Here is a 22,921-nt window from a genome sequence, read left to right as displayed (position 1 = left end):
TTTCGTTTATATACAGTGCTTTCGGAAAGTATTCAGACCCCTTGACTTTTTCCAAATTTTGTTTGGTTACAACCTTATTCTAACATTTATTAAATAGTTTTTTCCCCTCATCAATCTATACACAATTCCCCATAATCACAAAGCAAAAACAGTTTTTTAGATTTTTTTGCTAATTAAAATATCACATTTACATAAGTATTCAGACCCTTTACTCAGTACTTTGTTGATGCACCTTTGGCAGCAATTACAGCCTCGAATCGTCTTGGGTATGACGCTACAGTCTTTGCACATCTGTATTTGGGGTGTTTCTCCCATTCTTCTTTTCAGATTCTCTCAAGCTCTGTCAGGTTGGATGGGGAGCGTTGCTGCATGGATATTTTTAGGTCTCTCCAGAGATGTTCGATCGGGTTCAAGTCCGGGCTCTGGCTGGGCCCCTCAAGGACATTCAGAGACTTGTCCCGAAGCCACTCCTGCGTTGTCTTGGCTGTGTGCTTAGGGTCGTTGTCCTGTTGGAAGGTGAACCGTTGCCCTAGTCTGAGGTCCTGAGCGCTCTGGATCAGGTTTTCATCAAGGATCCATCTCTCTGTACTTTGCTCCGTTCATCTTTTCCTCGATCCTGACTAGTCTCCCATTCCCTGCCGCTGAAAAACATCGCCACAGCATGATGCTGGTACCACGCTTCACCGTAGGGATGGTGCCAGGTTTCCTCCAGACGTGACTCTTGGCATTCAGGCCAAATAGTTCAATCCTAGTTTCATCAGACCAGAGAATCATGTTTCTCATGTTCTGAGTTTAGGTGCCATTTGGCAAACTCAAAGCGGGCTGTCATGTGCCTTTTACTGAGGAGTGGCTTCCGTCTGGGCACTCTACCATCAAGGCCTGATTGGTGGAGAGCTGCATAGATGGTTGTCCTTCTGGAAGGTTCTCCCATCTCCACAGAGGAACTCTGGAGCTCTGTCAGAGTGACCATCAGGTTCTTGGTCACCTCCCTGACCAAGTCCATTCTCCCCCTATTGCTCAGTTTGGCCAGGCTGCCAGCTCGTCTTGGTGGTTTCAAACTTTTTCTATTTAAGAATGATGGAGGCCACTGTGTTCTTGGGGGACCTTCAATGCTGCAGAAATGTTTTGGTACCCTTCCCCAGATCTGTGCCTTGACACAATCCTGTCTCGGAGCTCTACAGACAATTCCTTTAACCTCATGGCCTGTTTGTTTGTTTTTGCTCTGACATGCACTGTCAACTGTGGGACCTTATATAGACAGGTGTGTGCCTTTCCAAATCATGTCCAATCAATTGAATTTACCACAGGCAGACTCCAATCAAGTTGTAGAAATCTCAAGGATGATCAATGGAAACAGGATACACCTGCTCTCAATTTTGAGTCACATAGCAAAGGGGCTGAATACTTTTGTAAATAAGGTATTTGTTTTTATTTTTTAATACATTTGCAAACAATTAAAAAAATCTGTTTTCACTTTGTCATTATGGTGTATTATGTGTAGATTGCTGAGGATTTAAAAAATGTATTTAATCCATTTTAGAATAAGGCTGTACCGTAACAAAATGTGTAAAAAGTCAAGCGGTCGGAGTACTTTCCGAAGGCACTGTAGATTATATGCTATAGAATAAAAGTTGAGTGATTAGGCCTTAACTAGTCAGTCAAGGAGAATAGCCGTACAAAATACTACTCTGTCTGGTTGAGGTACTTTTTGTAGGCTTGTTCATTGTCATCCTCTTCTTTCAATCTCTTACGAGCAGCTTTTTCCATTTCCAGCAGTTTCACATACAGGGCCTCTGACATGTCGTCATCGATGTCCATCTAAAAACAGAAAACACCAAAGTCATGAGAAAAAGGCTACTTTTTCTATCAAATAAACCTATTTTTTTATTTTATTTAACTAGGCAAGTCAGTTAAGAACAAATTCTTATTTACAACGACAACGACAGGAACAGTGGGTTAACTGCCTTGTTCAGGGCCAGAACGTCAGATTTTTACCTTGTCAGCTCAGGGATTCGATCTAACAACCTTTCGGTTACTGGCCCAACGCTCTAACCACTAGGCTACCTGCCGCCCCTAAAGCTAGAACAACCCTATCAGACCGAAACAGTAATATAGAATCTATTCTCAACTTTAATATTATAGATGTTTATCTTGGGGCCTAGCTTTCTATAGTGTTTGCTTACTGTCTTTTGAATATGATTTGGGGGGGGGGGTATGATTATATAAAGACCGTGAAAGACACACTCACTTGTCGAGGCTGCGTGTAGTTGCTCCCCATGCCTGACGTCAAACTGTGATACTTTGCCCTCGGATCCAGGGACTCTGGTTTTTTCAGAAACAGCGAGTGCTATTAAAGGCAGGATGACATATCAGATTATGAAATATGACTCAAAGGATGTATTATCTAAACATTTCAAGCTGTTGAGAGTGACATTTTAAACCGTAAAAGCATCTCCCGGATAAACACACAAAAACCATCAGATAAGCATGGCTAGAGTGATAATGCAGTAATACTATGAATATACCACAATGTTTGTTGTAAGGACGCAGTTGTAATTAACTGTAAAATACTAAGAAAATACTGATTTCATATTTAAATATTCTTATGCTGTAAAATATCCAATAATTGCCCAAACAGATCAAAGATGCAGAATGTAAAAACAAGTTAATTGATAGTAACATTACATAAAAAAGACGATACATGTTCGGTTACCCGGACACAGATTATGCTTTTTAGTCCAGGAATAAGCTTTTCATCTGTGTCTGGGAAACCAGCCCATAAATATGTATAATATTAGATGTTAATATGTAAATAATACATATCTGAACTGTTTAGATTAGTTTCTGAGAGACACACCAATGCTCCAGCTCCATTGTACGGTGTCAGTGTGAACGTGTTGGTGAAGATTCTTATCTGTTCATAAAGACAAACATGTTAAGTAACAATACAAGTTGTACAAATGAGATTTTCTGATGAAATCACAAGACCACAAAAAATTGTCAAAACAGTAAAAGAAGACTAAAGGGTAAAACCAACTTACAAGATACATGATAGGCATGATGAGGGTCCAGAAGAAGGAGGGGAGGATGCCATAGGTAAGATTGGTCATCACCAGCCCTGGACAAATCACTGATGAGTACAGCCCCTGTCAATCGTGTAAAAAAAAAAAAAAGTATTATTATTGATTATCCGATACATGCACTGACTTTTGAGGTAGAGTTTTACTAAATATAAAATGTCATGCAACTTGACATTATGAACAAAGAGAGAGGGCAGCATTCACAATTGCATTAGGATCTAGCATAGACAATCCAGTCTCTCACCAGGCCAGGACCCAGAACGAACCCACCACAACCCACCAGTTGCTCCTGAATTATGATTAAGGGTAAACCGTAGTCCACAGACGCTGAGACGCGATAGTCCGGCATCCCATTGTGACATAGCTACGCTTCTCTTGAGACCAACATCCGTGGGGGACGCACAGCCCGAATGCCTACCTCCCACAATTCCCAACCAATGTGACTCCGGTACGCGTCCTCTATTCATTTGAACGTGTTGACAGTTGGAGAAATTGCTTGAGTTGCTCTGAGAATGTGAAAAGTAAGCCAACGGTCCAATATTCTAGAAGACTGCTGTGCGTACGCATGCAACTTTTGGAATATAAAGAAGCCTTTAGGCAAACAAAGCCATGTGCAACTGAATAAGTGTGTACCTAACCTAGTACACATCACTTGCAAGGATCCAAAATGGATCTGCCACAACCCACCAGTGGCTCATAGCCCAATACTGCCATGTGTAACTGAGTGAACATTTTGGCTCACCTGGCTGTTGTTGTGTCTGTTGAGGGCAAGGCTGATGAGGTCGGAGGCATACTTGGAGGACGCGTAGGACTCTGTCCCCAGTCTGTGCTGGACATCGTCTAGACTGAAGGCCGAGCGTCTGGCATTGCTGGACGAAGTCCACACTACCCGGGAGGTCTGACCAGCCTGGCAAAGGATAGAGTCTAGGTCCCTGACCTAGAACATAGAGACGGAAAGTATGACAATGTTTGAAGGGACAGATAACCTGGACCAATGAGACAGCAGGGCTCCAGACTGCAACCGTTTCATCGCATTTTGCGACCCTCTGACACCGCATTGGTGCGAGCTACACAATGTACATGCTCACCTCACTAAAAACGTCCTATTCTTTAGGAGGCTAAAACCATGAGTTGGTCAAACAGTAAATTCTCATTATTCCTGTAATGAAAGTCTCCATCCTGTTTTGCATGGGCCTGCTGCTGAGTCGAGCGAGCCACTACTTTCCCGGAAGAAGAAAAAATATATATTTCTGATTGTATAACATTTAAAAATCCAATTGCGGGGAAAAAACAGGGGGACCATTAGGCGATGCGAGCATGGGCAAGGGAGTGTGAACAGTGCGGAACCTAAGTTGGGGAAAGCTTAACTTTATGCAAATACTCTGTGATATTGCGGCACTATTGAACAATCGAAGTTCACTCTAGCTTCCAGCTCCTACTGGATTGCTAGCACCCACAGGAGGGCGTAGCGAGACGAAATACAAGCGCTAGTTAAATTCATTTTGGCTACTAGCAGTAGGTATTATATTTAGTTAGTGATCCAGCTAATGTGTTTTGGGTTTCCACTTACTCGGTTGGGGAGTTATCCCAAAATAAACTTGCATATGATATTAGTGCACATAAAGATTCATCTCTATTGAACAAAGGAAAAATCATAAAATTCTGGAGCCAAATTTGAACAGTAAAATATAACAACAATAGCAACAATTATTTTTTTAATTAAGCACATTAATCTATTTTACAACCGGTGTAGCCTACATATACAGTGCATTCAGAATGTATTCAGACCCCTTGACTTTTTCCACATTTTATTACGTTATAGCCTCATTCTAAAATTGATTAAATAAATAGATATGTTTCTACAGCATGATTGGAGTCCACCTGTGGTAAATTCAATTGATTGGACATGATTTGGAAAGGCAAATACCTGTCTATATAAGGTCCCACAGTTGTCAGTGCATTTGCAGAGCAAAAACCAAGCCATGAGGTCGAAGGAATTGTCTGTAGAGCGCCGAGACAGGATTGTGTCGAGGCACAGATCTGGGGAAAGGTATCAAAAAATGTCTGCTGCATTGAAGGTCCCCAAGAACACAGTGGCCATCATTCTTAAACGGAAGAAGTTTGTAACCACCAAGACTCTTCCTAGAGCTGGCCACTCAGCCAAATTGAGCAATCTGGGGAGAAGGGCTTTGGTCAGGGAAGTGATCAAGAACTCCATGGTCACTCTGACAGAGCTCTAGAGTTCCTCTGTGGAGTCCTCTGTCCTCTGACAGAGGACAGAACCTTCCAGAAGGACAACCATCTCTGCAGCACTCCACCAATCAACCATCTCTGCAGCACTCCACCAATGGTAGAGTGGCCAGACGGAAGCCACTGCTCAGCAAAAGTCACATGACAGCCCGCTTGGAGTTTGCCAAAAGGCACCTAAAGACTCTCCGACCATGGGAAACCAAGATTGAACTCTTTGGCCTGAATGTGTCACATCTGGATGAAACCTGGCACCATCCATACGGTGAAGCATGGTGGTGGCAGCATCATGCTGTAGGGGTGTTTTTCAGCGGCAGGGACTGGGAGACTAGTCAGGATCGAGGGAAAAGATGAACAGAGCAAAGCACAAAAAGGAAGCCTTGATGAAAACCTGTTCCAGAGACCTGAAAATAGCTGCGCAGCTACGCTCCCCATCCAACCTGAGAAAGTCCCCAAATACAGGTGTGCCATGCTTGTAGCGGCATACCCAAGAACTGAAGCCACTGGAAGGCGGCTTGTGAAAGCATTCCATGCATCATGGCATTTGCAGACTTATGTAAGATAGCCTACTATTCACAATGTGATGAGTAGATTGGATAGTCATAATTTAGGCTAATAACAGAACTCCAATCACTGTTTGAAAAAAAGCGTTCAATGCATGGCTGAGCAGGTATTGCGTAGACCTAGGCGAGATCAGATATATTTCTTCTTTCTTTGCATGGGAAAAATGTGGCATTTTAAACACATTTCATGCAATTCTACTACATTTTATATGACTGGAGACATTAGCAGAATATTTTTTTATTACAACAAATTACAAGGCAGCCTACTCTGCTGACACTGACAAACAGATCAATAAAAATTATGTCTGATCCATATAATAGGCCTACAAGAAGGGGAGACAAATAGAATATGACGTCTATCTAGTCTCTTCATTGTCTTATCTTTACAGCAATGACCATTTGCTTTCCAAACTATGTTTTCCCTCGATTCTATTATGCCTGGCTTGGCCTCTCTACTTTTCACAGACAGTCACAACTAAACAATAACCTGACCAAATATTTCTTTTTTAAGTAATGATCGTCTGTGGCCAAATCATGTTTTAGTAGCCTATTTTTAATGATTTTATTTATTTTTGTATAGACAGGAGTAGGCTAATTAGGCTATATCATTTTGGCAATTTAATTCAATTTACTTTAGGGAAAGCTTAGCTTCCCCTAGTCTTATGGACGCACTGCCTATGCCTGCATATTAAAAAACGTACTACATAACCTCCATTTGCTATGTGCAGGCTACGGATAAAAAAAAAATTGTGAGCCATTCTAAATAAAAAATAATTACACACGTATGTGTGTAAAAAAAAAGAAGAAGTTTGGGGTCACTTAGAAATGTCCTTGTTTTTTTAAAGAAAAGCACAGCAGTCATTTACAACATTAACAATGTCTACACTGTATTTCTGATCAATTTGATGTTATTTTAAATGGGGGGGAAAAAGTGTTTTTCTTTCAAAAACAAGGACATTTCTAAGTGACCCCAAACTTTTGAACGGTAGCATATATTAGTAGGCTATATGTAAAGACCAGATTAAAGATTGAGAATAGTCTGATGGGTGTGAATATTATCAAGTGCTTGTCAAATTGTGAATGAGAGACTGATGAAGTGTGTGCAGCCTGCGCAAGAAATAGAGCAGAGCTTATGCCTCTTATCATTAGAGTCTCATCATGCAGCCTTAGAATGTATAAAAAATCTAAACACATAGCCTAACAGTATCACAACTAAATTTCTATAAATAACTGTAAATAAAGCATATAGGAGGAACTGTTTCTTTGTTAACCACTCAACACAGAATAGCCACATGTATGCAGTCCCTCTGAAATTATTTGAAGCCTACCCTTTATATTTTATTTAGGAACACTACATGACCAAGAGTATGTGGACACCTGCTCGTTGAACATATCATTCCAAAATCCTGGGCATTAACATGGAGTTGGTTAACCCTTTGCTGCTATAACAGCCTCATGTTGGAACATTGCTGCGGGGACTTGTTTCCATTCAGCCACAAGAGAATAGTTGAGGTCGGGCACTGATTTTGGGTGATTAGAACAGACTTGCAGTCGGCGTTCGATGGGGTTGAGGTCAGGGCCAGTCAAGTTCTTCCACACCGATCGACAAAACATTTCTGTATGGACCTCACTTTGTGCACGGGGGCATTGTCATGCTGAAACTGTTGCCAAAAAGTTGGAAGCACAGAATCGTCTAGAATGTCATTGTATGCTGTAGCGTTACGATTTCCCTTCACTGGAACTAAGGGGCCTAGACCGAACCATGAAAAACAGCCCCAGACCATATTCCTCCTCCACCAAACTTTACAGTTGGCACGATGAATTCGGGCAGGTAGCGTTCTCCTGGCATTTGCCAAACCCAGATTCGTCCGTCGGACTGGCAGATGGTGTAGCTAATTTATCACTTTTCCACTGCTCCAGAATCCAAATTGGCATTGCGCTTGGTGATCTTAGGCTTATTGGCCATGGAAACCCATTTCATGAAGCTCCTGACAAACAGTTATTGTGCTGACGTTGCTTCCAGAGGAAGTTTGTGAGTGCTGCAACCGAGTTTATACACCTGTCAGCAACGGGTGTGGCTGAAATAGCCGAATCCAATCATTTGATGGGGTGTCCACATATAACACAAAAGTATGTGTGTACAGTGCATTCAAAACCTATTCAGACCCCTTGACTTTTTCAACATTTTGTTAGGAAACAGCCTTATTCTAAAATTGATTTTAAAAATGTTTATCATTCATCTACACACAATACCACTTCATGACAAAGTGAAAACAGGTTTTAAAAAATGTTGGCAAATATATTAAAAATAAAAAACAAAAATACTTTATTCATGTAAGTATTCAGAGCCTTTGCGATGAGACTCGAAATTGAGCTCCGGTGCTTCCTGTTTCCATTGATCATCCTTGAGATGTTTATACAACTTGATTGGAGTCCACCTGTGGTAAATTCAATTGATGGGCATGATTTGGAGAGGCACACACCTGTCTATATAAAAAGGTCCCACAGTTGAGGATTTTTATTTTAGAATAAGGCTGTAACATAACAAAATATGGAAAAAGTTAAGGGGTCTGAATACTTTCCAAATGCACTGTATGTGCAATTGTAGGCCTATTCTTCATACTATAAAATAACATAAAATAATGCCATGGAATTCTAAGCAAATATTGTCTGCTAAATGAACTTTTGTAGCCTATAGCCATATGGCATAGCCAGCTCAGGGCCTAACATAAGGACAACTCAGAATATGCTATTCTGTTCTTCATATGTTATTCTTCTTCTACATTTTCTTAATAAACCCAGCAAAAAAGAAAAGTCCCTTTTTCAGGACCCTCTTTCAAAGATAATTCGTAAAAATCCAAATAACTTCATAGATCTTCATTGTAAAGGGTTAAAAACACAGTTTCCCATGCTTGTTCAATGAACCATAAACGATTAACGAACATGCACCTGTGGAACGGTCGTTAAGACACTAACAGCTTACAGACGGTAGGCAATTAAGGTCACAGTTATGAAAACTTAGGACACTAAAGAGGCCCTCTACTGACTCTGAAAAACACCAAAAGAAAGATGCCCAGGGTCACTGCTCATCTGCGTGAATGTGCCTTAGGCATGCTGCAAGGAGGCATGAGGACTGCAGATGTGGCCAGTGCTCAGACTGTCCGCAATAGGCTGAGAGAGGCTGGACTGAGGGCTCTTAGGCCTGTTGTAAGGCAGGTCCTCACCAGACATCACCGCCAACAATGTCGCCTATGCGCACAAACCCACTGTCGCTGGACCAGACAGGACTGGCAAAAAGTGCTCTTCACTGACGAGTCGCGGTTTTGTCTCACCGGGGGTGATGGTCAGATTCGCATTTATCGTCGAAGGAATGAGCGTTACACCGAGGACTGTACTCTGGAGCGGGATCGATTTGGAGGTGGAGGGTCCGTCATGGTCTGGGGCGGTGTGTCACAGCATCATCAGACTGAGCTTGTTGTCATTGCAGGCAATCTCAACGCTGTGCGTTAAAGGGAAGACATCCTCCTCCCTCATGTGGTACCCTTCCTGCAGGCTCATCCTGTCATGACCCTCCAGCATGACAATGCCACCAGCCATACTGCTCGTTCTGTGCGTGATTTCCTGCAAGACAGGAATCTCAGTGTTCTGCCATGGCCAGCGAAGAGCCCGGATCTCAATCCCATTGAGCACGTCTGAGACCTGTTGGATCGGAGGGTGAGGGCTAGGGCCATTCCCCCCAGAAATGTCCGGGAACTTGCGGGTGCCTTGGTGGAAGAGTGGGGTAACATCTCACAGGAAGAACTGGCAAATCTGGTGCAGTCCATGAGAAGGAGATGCATTGCAGTACTTAATGCAGCTGGTGGCCACACCAGATACTGACTATTACTTTTGATTTTGACCCCCCCTTTGATCAGGGACACATTATTCAATTTCTGTTAGTCACATGTCTGTGGAACTTGTTCAGTTTAAGTCTGTTGTTGAATCTTGTTATGTTCATACAAATATTTACACATGTTAAGTTTGCTGAAAATAAACGCAGTTGACAGTGAGGACGTTTATGTTTTTGCTGAGTTTATTAGACCTGCCTAAAATAAATAGATTTATTGTGATGGTGTGGGCTATATTAAATTGGATTTATTAGACTAAATGTTTTTAAAGTAGATGTTCCCAAGGTCCGCATCAATGGCTTTTAGGCTATGCGTGAAAGCCAGGAGATGCTAAATGTGTTTATGTTTAATTAACGGTTAATTACCATGAGATTGGCAGCTATTTGCATGGCAATCACCGGCTGACAAAATGTAATGACTGCCACAGCCCTATTACCATCTCAGTAACGATACCAATTTGTTTCTATTGCGTGACGCTGCAAAATATTTGTGTGCGACCAAATCATGGGCTGTTGTCACAAACTGAAAAACTTGGAAAATGTTAGTCTGGAGACCTGGACAGGTAAGATTACTCTCTCATATACGGTAGGTTTAATTTTGACTTGACTTTTTCTTATATTTTTTGTCCTTTTGTCTTTGTGTCTTGTGGAAAATGAATAAAATTCGTGTTCAATTGGGAATCAAGAAATATGATGAGTGAAATTACCCCAAGAACTATGAAAAAGTACATGAAAGTAAACATAGCTAATGAATGCCTGGTTTGATTGAATTCCAGCCCTTGCCTGTCATCTGGCGTGTCCTATCACTGAGACTGTCTAATGCCAGTCCAAGGGACTACAGAGTAAGGTGCATGGACGGTACAGCATGGAAACAAAATGGACAAGATAGAAACAAACGTTTAATAGTTAATGGCATGAGTCTCTAGAGGTTACTACCTGTTACAGTAAGCTGGGTATCATTTTCTCTGTGGTTCTGAAAAGTAGATGAGTTTTTAAAGTTTCCAATACCTTTGTGGTTTTCCTCTAACAAAGGGGCCAACTCAAAAAACAACTTATCTGGTTGAAAATGGCCAATGTGGCATCAATAGTAGTCCCACAATTGGCAAAAAAGTGTTAAGTAGGAGAACTTGAGTCATAATGTCAGTGTTTTCCAAAAATTGTTCTGTGAGATTTAAGGAATCCCGGACGTCACAGTTTCTTGGGTTGGCTTTAGATTTCAATTGTTCCCACATGCCTACTACGAGACCGCTACTTGGCAGCACCCAAAAAAATATAGAATTGATTAGGAGCACATCAGCACATGACCCGGCATTTGCAAAGCCATTAGTCACACAACCCCTTGTTGAAAGTAAAGTGGCTGTATGGGATATTTCAACTATGGTGAGTAAAGAGGAACACACAACCAACATCATACCAAAGCCTCAAGACAACTCTCGTTATGGCTTCTATCATTTCTTAATAGCGAGGCGAAATCAGTGAGTTCAGCCCACCTTTACCTTTTTCCTCACCATGTGACCATGAAATCTGACCAGGGAAACCCCAGGCCCTATCCCTTAGTTGTAACAGGGGCCCGGGTCAGGTTACGTAGGTAAGAAAAAACACCTGGCTCTAACTAGCTTATGTTTTAATTTCCAGGCTCTGTTTCCATTTGAAACAAACCTCTCTGTGTTGAGAAACATTACGATACGATAGGATAAAATAAGATAAGTGACTTACCAGCACAAAGTGACCAAAAAGGTTTGTGGCGAACACTTCCTGTAGTCCATCTTTGTTGACATGGTCCTGCTGGGTCAGGAGGCCCTCTGCTGTGGCAAACATTTTGATGACGTTGCTGCAGCACAAAGATGACATCACATCAGAGCACAGGGCAACGCTAAACACTTACTAGACATATATATCTGAAGGGTTAAGTTCAAACTTTTTCAGGGGGTCAAACTGATTTGTACTTGGAGTCTAGTTGTGAGAGAAGTAAAGGTGCCTGGAAGAACCTTATGGGTTGCCACACTGGTGGAACCTTTCCAGTTCAAAAAGGTTCCTTGAGGAACCCCTCTGAAAAGGATCTTCGAGGAACCCCTGTGTAAAGTTTAAAACCAGAACCTTTTCGTCATGGGATGGGTTAAATTTGGAACTTTTTTAATAAATGATTGTAGAGATGGCAGCCTATCAGATTGGAGATGTGGCTTATTGGCGTTGTGGCTTTTTGGCCACCCGTCAGGGTAAATGTCATACCTTTTCATTATGTTAAGTTTCTACAACTTTCCTTGAATATTTATGCAGATTACATATTAAAATATAATATTAACATTGCTGATTACACATAGTAATACATGTATTTATTTTATTTAACTAGGCAAGTCAGTTAAGAACAAATTACTATTTACAATGAAGGCCTACCCCAGCCAAACCCTAATGACGCTGGGCCAATTGTGCGCCGCCCTATGTCCCAATCACGGACGGTTTTGATACAGCCTGGAATCGAACCAGGGTCTGCAGTGACGCCTCTAGCACTGAGATGCAGTGCCTTAGACCGCTGCGCCACTCGGGAGCCCAAAGAACCTTATAAAGTGGTAACTACTCCAACTTCGGGATTTGCATAGGCTCTTGAGGAACTCATACACCTCTGTTAGCCTCATTGAAACTACAAAACCGCAGTGCCTGTTAATTTATCATCGAATCACACCCTACTTCGCCAAATGGGTGATGATTTAACAAGCGCATTCGCCAAAAAAGCACTGTCGTTGAACCAATGTACCTAACCATAAACATCAACGCCTTTATTAAAATCAATACACAAGTATATATTTTTTTAAACCTGCATATTTAGTTAAAAGAAATTCATGTTAGCAGGCAATATTAACTAGGGAAATTGTGTCACTTCTCTTGCGTTCTGTGCAAGCAGAGTCAGGGTATTTGCAGCCGTTTGGGCCTCCTGGCTCCTTGCGAACTGTGTGAAGACCATTTCTTCCTAACAAAGACCGTAATTAATTTGCCAGAATATTACATAATTATGACATAACATTGAAGGTTGTGTAATGTAACAGCAATATTTAGACTTAGGGTTGCCACCCTTTCGATAAAATAAGGAACGGTTCCGTATTTCACTGAAAGAATAAAGGTTTTGTTTTCGAAATTATAGTTTCCAGATATGACCATATTAATGACATAAGGCTCGTATTTCTGTGTGTTATTATATTATAATTAAGTCTATGATTTGATAGAGCAGTCTGACTGTGCTGTGGTAGGCAGCAGCATGCTCGTAAGCATTCATTCAAACAGCACTTTCCTGCGTTTGCCAGCAGCTCTTCGCAATGCTTGAAGCACAGCGCTGTTTATGACTTCAAGCCTATCAACTACCGAGATTAGGCTGGCAATACTATAGTGCCTATAAGAACATCCAATAGTCAAAGGTATATGAAATACAAATGGTATAGAGAGAAATAGTCCTATAATTCCTATAATAACTACAACCTAAAACATCTTAACTGGGAATATTGAAGACTCATGTTAAAAGGAATCACCAGCTTTCATATGTTCTCATGTTCTGAGCAAGGAACTTAAACATTAGCTTTTTTACATGGCACATATTGCACTTTTACTTTCTTCTCCAACACTGTGTTTTTGCATTATTTAAACCAAATTGAACATGTTTCATTATTTATTTGAGACTAAATTGATTTTGATTTATGTGTTATATTAAGTTAAAATAAGTGTTCATTCAGTATTGTTGTAATTGTCATTATTACAAATATATATATTAAAAAAAAAATATATATATATATATATACATATATAAAAAAAAAAAAAAAAAATCGACCGATTTAAATAGGTATCGGCTTTTTTTGGTCCTCCAATAAATCGGTATCGGCGTTGAAAAATCATCATCGGTCGACCTCTAGTACAGGTGCATCAATGCTGAGACCGAGAGACTGAAAAACAGCTTCTAACTCAAGGCCATCAGACTGCTAAACAGCGATCACTAACTCAGAGAGGCTGCTGCCTACATTGAGACCCTATCACTGGCCACTTTAATAACTAGTCACTTTAAAACAATGCCACTTTAAATAATGCCACTTTAATAATGTTTACATACAGTTGAAGTCGGAAGTTTACATACACCTAAGCCAAATACTTTTAAACTCAGTTTATCCACAATTCCTGACATTTAATCCTAGTAAAAATTCCCTGTCTTAGGTTTGTTAGGATCACCACTTTATTTTAAGAATGTGAAATGTCAGAATAATAGTAGAGAAAACGATTCATTTCAGCTTTTATTTCTTTCATCACATTCCCAGTGGGTCAGAAGTTTACACACACTCAATTAGTATTTGGTAGCATTGCCTTTAAATTGTTTAACTTGGGTCAAACGTTTCGGGTAGCCTTCCACAAGCTTCCCACAATAAGTTGGGTGAATTTTGGCCCATTCCTCCTGACAGAGCTGAGTCAGGTTTGTAGGCCTCCTTGCTCGCACACGATTTTTCAGTTCTACCCACACATTTTCTATAGGATTGAGGTCAGGGCTTTGTGATGGCCACTCCAATACCTTGACTTTGTTGTCCTTAAGCCATTTTTCCACAACTTTGGAAGTATGCTTTTTTTATAATATAATTTTTCATAAAATTATACCGTTTTCTTAGCTAGCTAAGTTGTTTACCTGTTGCTAGGCAGTTGCTAGGGACATTCCTGAAAGAAGCTAGCTAGCTAACAAGGAGTGTCTAGTTGGCAGAAGAGAAGAAGGGACAAAGAAGGGACAAAGTGGGACAAAATAAGGACAGAAGAAAAGGGAAAGGGGACATTAAGGTGAAGCAGTCCTCTAAAGACACAAAAGACAATAATACAAGAAACAACACTTCTATTGCCTCTCCCTCTACGATACGCACTTCCGGTTTGGTTTGGAGCGAGTAGTTGCATTCCGCTTTGCTCCACAGGTAGTATTACAGGTAGTATTACATTTCATTTCATTACAGTACAACAGTTTGATTTGTTTGATCTTAGCTGGCTACATAGCCGTCTTTGTATCCAAGATAATTGTGTAGTCTAGAGTAATTGTCGAGGTTACCTAGCCAGTTAGAGGTTACCTAGCCAGCTACACTTTCAAACAAAGTCAACAACGCAGCCACTGCTAGCTAGCCTATTTCACCAGCCAGCAGTACTATATCATTTTAGTCAATAAGATTTTTTGCAACGTAAGCTTAACTTTCTGAACATTCGAGACGTGTAGTCCACTTGTCATTCCAATCTCCTTTGCATTAGCGTAGCCTCTTCTGTAGCCTGTCAACTATGTGTCTGTCTATCCCTGTTCTCTCCTCTCTGCACAGACCATACAAACGCTTCACACCGCGTGGCCGCTGCTACTCTAACCTGGTGGTCCCAGCGCGCACGACCCACGTGGAGTTCCAGGTCTCAGGCAGCCTCTGGAACTGCCGATCTGCGGCCAACAAGGCAGAGTTCATCTCAGCCTATGCTTCCCTCCAGTCCCTCGACTTCTTGGCACTGACGGAAACATGGATTACCACTGATAACACTGCTACTCCTACTGCTCTCTCCTCGTCTGCCCACGTGTTCTCGCACACCCCGAGAGCTTCTGGTCAGCGGGGTGGTGGCACTGGGATCCTCATCTCTCCCAAGTGGACATTCTCTCTTTCTCCCCTGACCCATCTGTCTATCGCCTCCTTTGAATTCCATGCTGTCACAGTTACCAGCCCTTTCAAGCTTAACATCCTTATCATTTATCGCCCTCCAGGTTCCCTTGGAGAGTTCATCAATGAGCTTGACGCCCTGATAAGTTCCTTTCCTGAGGATGGCTCACCTCTCACAGTTCTGGGTGACTTTAACCTCCCCACGTCTACCTTTGACTCATTCCTCTCTGCCTCCTTCTTTCCACTCCTCTCCTCTTTTGACCTCACCCTCTCACCTTCCCCCCCTACTCACAAGGCAGGCAATACGCTTGACCTCATCTTTACTAGATGCTGTTCTTCCACTAATCTCATTGCAACTCCCCTCCAAGTCTCCGACCACTACCTTGTATCCTTTTCCCTCTCGCTCTCATCCAACACTTCCCACACTGCCCCTACTCGGATGGTATCGCGCCGTCCCAACCTTCGCTCTCTCTCCCCCGCTACTCTCTCCTCTTCCATCCTATCATCTCTTCCCTCTGCTCAAACCTTCTCCAACCTATCTCCTGATTCTGCCTCCTCAACCCTCCTCTCCTCCCTTTCTGCATCCTTTGACTCTCTATGTCCCCTATCCTCCAGGCCGGCTCGGTCCTCCCCTCCTGCTCCGTGGCTCGACGACTCATTGCGAGCTCACAGAACAGGGCTCCGGGCAGCCGAGCGGAAATGGAGGAAAACTCGCCTCCCTGCGGACCTGGCATCCTTTCACTCCCTCCTCTCTACATTCTCCTCTTCTGTCTCTGCTGCTAAAGCCAATTTCTACCACTCTAAATTCCAAGCATCTGCCTCTAACCCTAGGAAGCTCTTTGCCACCTTCTCCTCCCTCCTGAATCCTCCTCCCCCTCCTCCCCCCTCCTCCCTCTCTGCTGATGACTTCGTCAACCATTTTGAAAAGAAGGTCGACGACATCCGATCCTCGTTTGCTAAGTCAAACGACACCGCTGGTTCTGCTCACACTGCCCTACCCTGTGCTTTGACCTCTTTCTCCCCTCTCTCTCCAGATGAAATCTCGCGTCTTGTGACGGCCGGCCGCCCAACAACCTGCCCGCTTGACCCTATCCCCTCCTCTCTTCTCCAGACCATTTCCGGAGACCTTCTCCCTTACCTCACCTCGCTCATCAACTCATCCTTGACCGCTGGCTACGTCCCTTCCGTCTTCAAGAGAGCGAGAGTTGCACCCCTTCTGAAAAAACCTACACTCGATCCCTCCGATGTCAACAACTACAGACCAGTATCCCTTCTTTCTTTTCTCTCCAAAACTCTTGAACGTGCCGTCCTTGGCCAGCTCTCCTGCTATCTCTCTCAGAATGACCTTCTTGATCCAAATCAGTCAGGTTTCAAGACTAGTCATTCAACTGAGACTGCTCTTCTCTGTGTCACGGAGGCGCTCCGCACTGCTAAAGCTAACTCTCTCTCCTCTGCTCTCATCCTTCTAGACCTATCGGCTGCCTTTGATACTGTGAACCATCAGATCCTCCTCTCCACCCTCTCCGAGCTGGGCATCTCCGGCGCGGCCCACGCTTGGATTGCGTCCTACCTGACAGGTCGCTCCTACCAGGTGGCGTGGCGAGAATCTGTCTCCGCACCACGTGCTCTCACCACTGGTGTCCCCCAGGGCTCTGTTCTAGGCCCTCTCCTATTCTCGCTATACACCAAGTCACTTGGCTCTGTCATATCCTCACATGGTCTCTCCTATCATTGCTATGCAGACGACACACAATTAATCTTCTCCTTTCCCCCCTCTGATAACCAGGTGGTGAATCGCATCTCTGCATGTCTGGCAGACATATCAGTGTGGATGACGGATCACCACCTCAAGCTGAACCTCGGCAAGACGGAGCTGCTCTTCCTCCCGGGGAAGGACTGCCCGTTCCATGATCTCGCCATCACGGTTGACAACTCCATTGTGTCCTCCTCCCAGAGTGCTAAGAACCTTGGCGTGATCCTGGACAACACCCTGTCGTTCTCAACTAACATCAAGGCGGTGACCCGTTCCTGTAGGTTCATGCTCTACAACATTCGCAGAGTACGACCCTGCCTCACGCAGGAAGCGGCGCAGGTCCTAATCCAGGCACTTGTCATCTCCCGTCTGGATTACTGCAACTCGCTGTTGGCTGGGCTCCCTGCCTGTGCCATTAAACCCCTACAACTCATCCAGAACGCCGCAGCCCGTCTGGTGTTCAACTTTCCCAAGTTCTCTCACGTCACCCCGCTCCTCCGCTCTCTCCACTGGCTTCCAGTTGAAGCTCGCATCCGCTACAAGACCATGGTGCTTGCCTACGGAGCTGTGAGGGGAACGGCACCTCCGTACCTTCAGGCTCTGATCAGGCCCTACACCCAAACAAGGGCACTGCGTTCATCCACCTCTGGCCTGCTCGCCTCCCTACCTCTGAGGAAGTACAGTTCCCGCTCAGCCCAGTCAAAACTGTTCGCTGCTCTGGCACCCCAATGGTGGAACAAACTCCCTCACGACGCCAGGTCAGCGGAGTCAATCACCACCTTCCGGAGACACCTGAAACCCCACCTCTTTAAGGAATACCTAGGATAGGATAAAGTAATCCTTCTAACCCCCCCCCCTTAAAAGAGTTAGATGCACTATTGTAAAGTGGTTGTTCCACTGGATATCATAAGGTGAATGCACCAATTTGTAAGTCGCTCTGGATAAGAGCGTCTGCTAAATGACTTAAATGTAAATGTAAATGTAATGCTTGGGGTCATTGTCCATTTGGAAGACCCATTTGCGACCAAGCTTTAACTTCCTGACTGATGTCTTGAGATGTTGCTTCAACATATTCACATAATTTTCCTTCCTCATGACGCCATCTATTTGTGAAGTGCACCAGTCCCTCCTGCAGCAAAGCACCCCCACAACATGATGCTGCCACCCCGTGCTTCACAGTTGGGATGGTGTTCTTCGGCTTGCAAGCTTCCCCCTTTTTCCTCCAAACATAACGATGGTCATTATGGCCAAACAGTTCTATTTTTGTTTCATCAGACCAGAGGACATTTCTCCAAAAAGTACGATCTTTGTCCCCATGTGCAGTTGCAAACCGTAGTCTGGCTTTTTTATGGTGGTTTTGGAGCAGTGGCTTCTTCCTTGCTGAGCGACCTTTCAGGTTATTTCAATATAGGACTCGTTTTACTGTGGATATAGATACTTTTGTACCCGTTTCCTCCAGCATCTTCACAAGGTCCTTTGCTGTTGTTCAGGGATTGATTTGCACTTTTCGCACCAAAGTACATTCATCTCTAGGAGACAGAACACTTCTCCTTTCTGAGCGGTATGACGGCTGTGTGGTCCCATGGTGTTCATACTTGCGTACTATTGTTATACAGATGAACGTGGTACCTTCAGGCGTTTGGCAATTGCCCCCAAGAATGAACCAGACTTGTGGAGGTCTACAATTATTTTTCTGAGGTCGTGGCTGATTTCTTTTGATTTTCCCATGATGTCAAGAAAAGAAGCACTGAGTTTGAAGGTAGGCCTCCAATTGACTCAAATGATGTCAATTAGCCTATTAGAAGCTTCTAAAGCCATGACATCATTTTCTGGAAATTTCCGAGCTGTAGTCAACTTACTGTATGCAAACTTTTGACCCACTGGAATTGTGATGCAGTGAATTATAAGTGAAATAATCTGTCTGTAAATAATTGTTGGGAAAATTACTTGTGTCATGCACAAAGTAGATGTCCTAACCGTCTTGCCAAAACTATAGTTTGTTAACAAGAAATTTGTGGAGTGGTTGAAAAACGAGTTATAAAACATTAATCATATGTATATACTGTATTTTATACCATCTATTGGACCTTGGCTATGCCACTCGGCCATCGCTCATCCATATATTTATATGTACATACACTGTTGGAACTAGAAGCACAAGCATTTCTCTACACTCTGTTGGGTTCTGAGAATATGAAATATACTTATTCATGTCACGGATGGAGTGCTGAGGTTTAGAGGGTCTACACCAGAAGTTAATGGTTATAGGAGGAAGGTATATCGTGTGTGCAACTAAGCTTGGAATGTGTTGAGTGCAGGGAAGTGATTACATGTGGCAGGCATTGATAAGGGGAGAGAGCCATGGATTAGTGATGGAAGGGGGTTGAGGTCAGGTCAAATAAAGGAAGAAATAAAAGTTTATGCCCGTATCACTAGTGTCCTGCCTAGCAGTGAAGAATGATGTTTGTACAGATGGGTAGGAGGAGACTCAGCCTATGAGGAACGGTTAAATATCAGTGCTTGTGTGAAAATGTTTTTGTCGGAATGCAGCTGTTTTGACCTTGGGCAGAATAAACTTGGTTAAGCTTTCTTAAATGTCCTCTGAGTTTTTACTCCGAGAATTAGAACTGAACAACTCGCATTAACATCTGCTAACCATGTGTACGTGACCAATAAAATTTGATGACAACACAACAGATGAACAGTAATGACATTTACTCTAACAGGTTTCCAAAAAAAGATCTATCTTAAAGCCATGACCCTACTAAGCAACACCTCTACCCCAAGGTTCCTCGAGGAACCCGTTGCTACATTGAACCATTAAAGGTTCCTCCAAGAACCCCTCAAATAACCGAAGGTGCAAACATGAACCATTGACTAGAAATGGTTCCTTGGGGAACTGCAGGGGTTCCTTGAGAAATTAAATGGTGCGTGTTGTTAGAGTAGAGTAATGCTTGAAGGCGATTACCTTACCTAGAAAATAGGCCCTTGAAAAAGGCTTTGATGTCAATCTGTGGATTTGGCATGATCCCGGCATTAAGGTATAGGTAGTCAAGTCTGTTGTACCTGTGGAATGAGTATTAGTAAAATTATTTATTGATGTCACATTGAAAAGGATGTAAAGTACGTATGCATTTGTGTGTGTGTGTCTATACGTATATGTGTGAGGGGTTAACTGGTTAATGACTATTACTTCTACTGTGTGGCAGCACAAACCACCTAGCGGACAGAGCCCATATCCAGATGTGTTTGTGTGTCTGTGTGTCAGCGTCGGTGCTGTTTATTATATATATATTCATTTTTTTATGAGCATGGTCTTATTTCTATTACAGCATATTGGATGACTGTCATTCATTTTCCATTCACCCAGCTCAATGTAACATTGATAGGTTTAGGCTACTACATGATACTTGAATTTTCCCTTTACCCATCATGCGGTTTCTACAACCTAGCCTACGAATTAAAGTTTCTAATGCAGGTGCACATGTCGAGAGACAAATTCGTAGTAATCAAGGTGACAGACAGTGACACATTCAATACCACCTTGCACACTTTTGTCTGCATCTAGCTGATCTAGAATATTCTGGTAGGTTTATCCCATTTTCATTCAGTTTGCTTCCATTTAAGAAAGGTATTTCAACGTGCTCTCCTCCTCTCACATTTTCCCTTCGCTTGTGGACTTCAGTGCACAACACAACAGCTGCCTGTGACTAGGTGAAAAAACCTTTCCAAGCCAAACCTTCATACCATAACCACCACACACAGCCTACATCATTGTCACTATATTAGCTAAAGTCAACATAGCTACTAGAACTAACACGTTAGTAAACCAGCTACAATCACGCAGTACAGTGTACAGCAAGCAGTTTAGCAGTTACACCTGTGGGCCCAGTGGCAATAAATTAATACAATTTTTGAAGAAAATAATTTGTTCAAAACTGTTCAAGTATTGTTTTTCTCTGTCTTTGAGTCAACTACTCACCACATTTTACACACTGCACTGCTAGCTGTAGCTTATGCTTTCAGTACTAGTTTAATTATCTGATCCTTTGATTGGGTGGGCAACATGTCAGTTCATGCTGCAAAAGCTCCGGGTAGGTTGGAGGACATCCTTTGGAAGTTGTCATAATTACTGTGTAAGTCTATGGAAGAGGGTAAGAATCATGAGCCTAAAATGTTTTGTATCGAAGTCAATGTGCTCAGAGGAGGATGGAAAATAGCTGGCCTTCGGCTACACCATGGTGCTACCCCAGAGAGTGCTGTTGAGGCTCCTGTAAAACTTCATTGCAAAACAGTGTGTTTTAGTCAGTTATTTGGTGACGTGAATATACTTTGTATAGTTTTATCTAAAAAGCATCACTTTTTGTAATGGTTCACTTTTTACATTTTTCTGAAATTCACTGAGTAGGATGGTCCTCCCCTTCCTCCTATGAGAAGCCTCCACTAGTGTGTGTACGGTATGTGTGTGTACGTGTGTGTGAGGTGTTAACAGGGTAATGGTCTGATGGTCTATACCTAGCCTTGACCTTGTGGGCGGCGTGGAGAACCGAGCGGACAGAGCCTACATCCAGGTGCAGCAGGTCTATGTGGGCGTCGGGGTGAGAGGTCAGCAGAGCGGAGCGGGCCGCCTCAGCCCTCTGCATGTTCCTGCAGGCCAGACACAGCTGCAGCCGACTGTCCTCATAGAGCAGCCGCTCACACAGGGCTAGGCCGATGCCACTGTGGAGATGGAGAGGTCATAGATAGGAGATTACATATACTGTAGGAGTAGGACACAAACGCCCTCATGTACACACGTGTTGCATGTGCATGCATTGCACGCACACACAAGCTTATTTTAATTCCATAGGTCAACTGTTATTACACAGTCAGTGGACAATCAGTGAATCAGTCAGTTTATGGATTAGTCAGACTAAATGACAACAAGCTGGCCTGAGATAGAGTAGAGAGTAACTTGGCTATTAGTGCAATAGCTTCATTACAAGTGAGACATGTGAATGTAACTTGGCAGTATTTCCACTAACAGCAACTTTGTCAACATGTAGCCTACATTTGCCACAATATGACGTTACAACGCCATATTGCGTCAAGTGGTTCTTCATTTGAAACGTTGTTGCAAATGCTTACCCTAACTTTTTTCAAACACATTAATTCTCCGACAGGCAATGATTGGCAAAATTGTAACGTTATCGCATTAATAACGTTATCCTATCACATCAAGTAGCCTAGACAAGATTAACTGCAGTGACAGTCAGCCGATTTATGAATAATGTACGTTGCCTACCTGTTCGCACCGGTCACTAAAATCACTTTCTCCATGATGGCACTTCTTCAATTGTAGGAAACTGGTGAATGTTAAAAGATAACAGAAAATAATACTATCAATGTACAACACTCTGGTCCGATGTTATGAACACAACGATAGCCTATGCAGACACGGCTACATGGTGTGATTGGATGACGACACATCACTGTCGGCCAATCAGATTTAACTACAGAGAGCCAAGCGGATCATCCTTCCCATCAGCGCAAAATAAAAAAATCTCGAATGCGGAGTTTTGTAGGACTACAGAGGAGAGGGGGCAGAGGAAATACACTTTTATTTTCTTTAATCATTTTGCAAGTGCTGTTTCATTTCAAGATCTGAAACAATTTAAAGACCTCAAATAGAAATGTAGAACAAGGAATGAAAAATGTGTTTTATTCTATGATCAAAATGCTTTCTTTGTCGCAACATTTTGGTTTTACCTAATGCA

The 22,921-nt window shown here is 42.8% G+C and overlaps 1 protein-coding gene across 1 annotated transcript; it reads right to left on the bottom strand.

Annotated features, from left to right (window-relative positions):
- Positions 1-1,405: 1,405 nt before the first annotated feature.
- LOC139551107 (3-keto-steroid reductase/17-beta-hydroxysteroid dehydrogenase 7-like) lies at positions 1,406-22,627 on the bottom strand. The gene is made up of 9 exons (XM_071362512.1): positions 22,450-22,627; positions 21,681-21,884; positions 20,139-20,231; positions 11,493-11,607; positions 3,823-4,017; positions 3,042-3,146; positions 2,858-2,914; positions 2,249-2,347; positions 1,406-1,818 (listed from the first exon to the last, which is right to left on the bottom strand). Exons 1-9 carry the CDS (start codon positions 22,482-22,484, stop codon positions 1,684-1,686), a joined length of 1,038 nt encoding a protein of 345 aa, XP_071218613.1. The 5' UTR covers positions 22,485-22,627; the 3' UTR covers positions 1,406-1,683.
- Positions 22,628-22,921: the final 294 nt, after the last annotated feature.

The sequence above is a fragment of the Salvelinus alpinus genome, chromosome 23 (genome assembly GCF_045679555.1).
Source record: "Salvelinus alpinus chromosome 23, SLU_Salpinus.1, whole genome shotgun sequence".
Lineage (NCBI taxonomy): Eukaryota > Metazoa > Chordata > Actinopteri > Salmoniformes > Salmonidae > Salvelinus > Salvelinus alpinus.
The sequence above is the reverse complement of the archived record's forward strand: the minus strand, read 5'-3'. Positions and strand labels throughout refer to the sequence as shown.